The following is a 4,127-nucleotide window of genomic DNA, read 5'->3' as shown; positions in this document are numbered from 1 at the left end:
GACCGTTGTGTCGGTTTTGCTTTACCTGTGTTTGTGACAAAGTATGGTCAGTACTTGAAATGCATCGAATGCGCTCTGTTCCTCGCCCCACAGTCTCCCTCATAATAGCTGACACGAACTTACAGAAGCCATTAATTGATCTTAACTGTAGGGAAAAGATTGGCCTGATGGGAAAAAAGTGAATTTTGCAGACCATGCCTGTTACTCTCACAATACGTTTCCCCAGTTTTTTACTGCCACAACGAATCTTTGTTGTTTTATGTATTTGGTTATATCAATGTCTTTCCGCACGTTAACATCGCTTTTTTATGTTGCAAAGTGAACCGGCGAGTTTACGAATAGATTACATTCTATGTAACATGAACAAATGATAACTCATTCGAAACTATTTGACTTGAGTAAAGACTCGGCTCAAGTATAGGTCAAGGGTTTTCAATCGGCACCACAATGTGCTGCTTCTTCGTCTCCCCGGTATGAGAAATCCTCCAGACACGACCCCTTGCTGGAGCAGCTGGGCGTGGGTGGCGGGGCGTGGTGTGGCGGGGCGTGGCGGGGCGGGGCGTGGCGGGGCGTGGCGGGGGAGGAGCCGCGCCACCATTGGCTGCGCGGGCCGCCCACCGTTAAGCCCCGCCTCTCGCCGCCCCACCACGCCGCGCCACACCGCGCCTCGCCACGGCCCGAGCCCGAGCCAGTCCACCGCTCCGGCTGGGATGACCAGGCCTGCACCCCGCGAGACGTGCAGCACAGCCGTTCACGACGTGCAGTACGGGAACGTTTAGGGACGTTTAAAGGGCAGTGTGATTTTCTGACGATTTTTGAGGACCGACGTGCACGCGGCAGAAGGGCGCCAGATCACCCCGTGACACGAACCTGCGACGGGGACGTGTGGTGGCACCGAGTACCGAGCACCACAAAAAGCGCGCAGCTGCACCGTGCAGCTGGCGGGACGACCCTCGCGAGGGTGCCACTTTGGGCCGCAGGTGCAGCCCTCGCAGGTGCAGCCCCCGCAGTCTTAGGGCGCACCCCACAGCAACACGTTGTTCCCCCTCCAAGGCCGGGCGCTCGCGGGGCGGGGCGTGGCGCGGCGTGGCGCGGCGTGGCGCGGCGGGGCGGGGCGGAGGGTCCCGCGCGGCCGGCAGCCACTGCTCGCCGTGCAGGCCGCGGAGTAGAGGTGCTGGAGCCCGAGCTCCGCTGCGGCCCGCTCTGGCCCGCGTCCTGGCCGACAGGCTCGCCGACAGTGTCAAGTGTGAGTGCGTGTGCGCGAGTGCAGTGAAGTGAGTGCAGGATGCCGCCCGGTAGGAGCAGGACGAGCGGTGCGTGAGGCAGGAGCCCGAAGCATGCACTGGGACCGCCTGGAGCTGGAACCGAGGCTGGAACCCAGGCTGGAGCCGAGGCTGGAGCACCCCGGGGCCGGCGGCGGCCTGTCGTGGGCCGCCGTCCTGGGCCACCACCACGGCGGCGTGGAGCACCAGGCCTTCCACCAGCACGGCGGTGCGGGGGCCATGGACTTGCACGTGCCGCAGGGCCTGCACCAGGGCCTGCACCAAGGCCTGCACCAGGGTCTGCACCAAGGCCTGCACCAGGGACTGCACCAGGGGCTCCCCAACGCCTTCCAGTATTACAGGTAAGGCCCAGACCTGGCCTTCAGCCACGCCAGGACGGTGTCACTCGGTGACAGTGTTGCCAGACAACTTGGCACAAATTGCCTACGACACACCAGTGTGAAAGTGGTGGTTTGGGCGCCGGCCTCCAGGGACTACTACAAGGTGTGGGGAATTTGCCAACGCCCACCTCACAAAGGTGTGTCGTCGTCGATTTCTGCCTGCTTATGTGGCTAAACTGTCCTGTTGTCGAATCTGACTGGCTGGCCACCAGCAAATGAACGTGCCCAACAGAACTATACTGCCTGGAACTGTACTGTACCGCATGCAGGCGTGCATACGAGTTGTCTATCCTCGCTGACACTTCACGACTCCAAGTTCCAAGGGAGTAGGCAACCCGCCTGCACGCCTACCCATCCAATGCAATGCAACCACTGAAGACGACATAAGGGATCATCCAGAAAGTAGTCCGTCATTCGCCGTCGCGAAGCTGCCAAGTTCAGCCCCAGCAAGCTGTCGAAGCGCCTGGTAGGTGGACACCATCTAGTCTGCAGTGCGTGCGTGTACTGCGGGGTGGCCTATCTTGAGTCTCGCAGGCGCCGAGCTCCCCTAATCTGCCGAATTAATTTGAGGAAAACGGATGTACTTCCTAGACGATGCATAGGGATATGCGGGCCACGGCCACCTTGAGTCGCCAAAACGCAGCCTGTCACCTTGGCACGATCACGACGACTCCGAGGACCGGCGGGTTCATCCGTGCCTCTCTACAGGGCTCTTCCCAGAACTCCCGACACGCGGGAGGACTGCGCATCCCAACGCGGTCGTCCTGGGGACATTGTCGAAGGCCATGGCCAGCCTCCGCCGCGGACAACCGAAGCCACTCTGCCGGTGCGGGGATAAGATAAGACCCGAGCAGCACGCGGAGCCGCCGGTCCAGGGGAGCCAGCTGGCCAGGCTTTAGGCGTAGGGCCCAAGACTTGGACTCCGTTCGAACATTCAGCTTTAGTCTGAAGCAGGCTGCGGCGCGAGGGCCTCCAATTCCGATGTTTCGTCCTGGGACGGTGCGAGCGCGGCGGGCAGAGAGCCCCGGCCCGGGCCCTCTCCGAGGCCCTCCCTGAGGTTGCGGTGGCCGCGGCCCGTGTTTGTTCTTGTTGCACTCGCACTCGCACTCGCCGCGGAGCGCAGCGGGACAACGCGTCATTCCGACTGCACAATGGCTGCATATCACAATGTCTCACATCGCATGCCACAGGCACAACCACCTATGATTACCTCTTCTCTCACTCGACGGAATAAACGAACATTGTTATTATTCCGCCAAGAAACCGAACCGAGGCAGCGGGCGACGCGGCCCGTGGTCCCGTGGTGGCTGGCGCGGCGCGCGCGGCAGGCTGCCTACCCGCCCTGCAGGTGCCTCGAAACCCAAACGTTCTGGCGGGCTGGCGGGCCCTGCAGGTGCCACCCGTCCTGAAGGTGTCACCCCTCCTCCTCCTGGCGGGCTGCCTACCAGGCCGGCGGGCCCTGCAGGTGCCACCCATCCTCCTGGCGGGCTGCCTACCAGGCCGGCGGGCCCTGCCACCGGTGCCACCTGACTTCCTGGCGGGCTGCCAGCGCCGCCGCGGCCGGGCTCGGGCCCTGCCCGTCAACAGACACATCAGACCACCTCAATTATTAACTACTCGCTAATTGTTGCTGACAGCGATTCGTTACCCGATCTAGCTAATGTGGGTTTATCGTTGACGCTAACGGTATTAAAGTGTCGCGTCTCTTGTCACCCCGACCCATAAGGCTGGGCTCTTCACGGCTCTTCATTCCCATAACTGTCGAGACGTCTTCCTCAGCCCCGCGTGGCCACCGGGCCGGCGTTACAATACTCTTCGCGGGGCTCTCGGCACTCGGGGCGGGCCGTGAGAAACTGCCAGGACAGCTTTGGTTTCCCCAAAAGTAAATGCATAAATCTAGAGGTCTGCAGTAACGAATGACTCATATACCGGACTGTAAACAACGAGGATGGCACTTTTATATGTCGCCTGCATTTCAGAATGCTTCGTTATTTTAGAGCCTTTTCAGAGACCATCTAAAGCTTCCTCCTGCTCTTTCCCCGAAGTAAAACAACGAACCATAAAAATTACTAACAGTGTCGATAAAACTGATGATCTCAAATTGTATAGTAGATCAGAGGAGAGGTCAATATTGAATGACAATTATTGTGGCTGAGAAGGGGACATCTACCTGGTAACCCTTTATTTCTGTATCAAAATTTCTCATAGTTTGGTTGCCCCCAGTGACGGGTATTATATTGGTATTCTGAGCGATGGCCGTGGCGCGGTGAGGTGAGGCGTGGAGGTGCGTGGCGTGGCGTGGCGTGGCGTGGCCTAGCGTGGAGCGGCACCGAGGAGCGCGCTGTACCGTCCTGTGATCAGACGTTATTGGCGACCCGGAAACAATTTTATGAGAATGTTGTGTATGTGAGAGAGAGAGAGAGAGAGAGAGAGAGAGAGAGAGAGAGAGAGAGAGAGAGAGAGA

At 59.7% G+C, this 4,127-nt stretch overlaps 2 protein-coding genes across 2 annotated transcripts in view; one reads left to right on the top strand and one right to left on the bottom strand.

Annotated features, from left to right (window-relative positions):
- The window catches only part of LOC113217620 (lysosomal aspartic protease), a 368,266-nt gene that overhangs the window by 338,230 nt on the left and 25,909 nt on the right, over nt 1–4,127 (bottom strand). The gene's annotated exons all lie outside the window — the stretch shown is intronic.
- LOC113217639 (protein trachealess) overlaps nt 709–4,127 on the top strand; it is a 106,931-nt gene continuing 103,512 nt past the window's right edge. Inside the window, exon 1 of the mRNA XM_052263636.1 lies at nt 709–1,624. Within this exon, the coding sequence (XP_052119596.1) occupies nt 1,338–1,624 (287 nt within the window). The 5' untranslated portion in view covers nt 709–1,337. The remainder of the gene's footprint in view (nt 1,625–4,127) is intronic.

The sequence above is a fragment of the Frankliniella occidentalis genome, unplaced genomic scaffold, assembly GCF_000697945.3.
Source record: "Frankliniella occidentalis isolate FOCC.00 unplaced genomic scaffold, Focc_3.1 Scaffold13, whole genome shotgun sequence".
NCBI lineage: Eukaryota > Metazoa > Arthropoda > Insecta > Thysanoptera > Thripidae > Frankliniella > Frankliniella occidentalis.
Note: the sequence above shows the minus strand (reverse complement) of the source record. Positions and strands in the feature narration are given on the sequence as shown.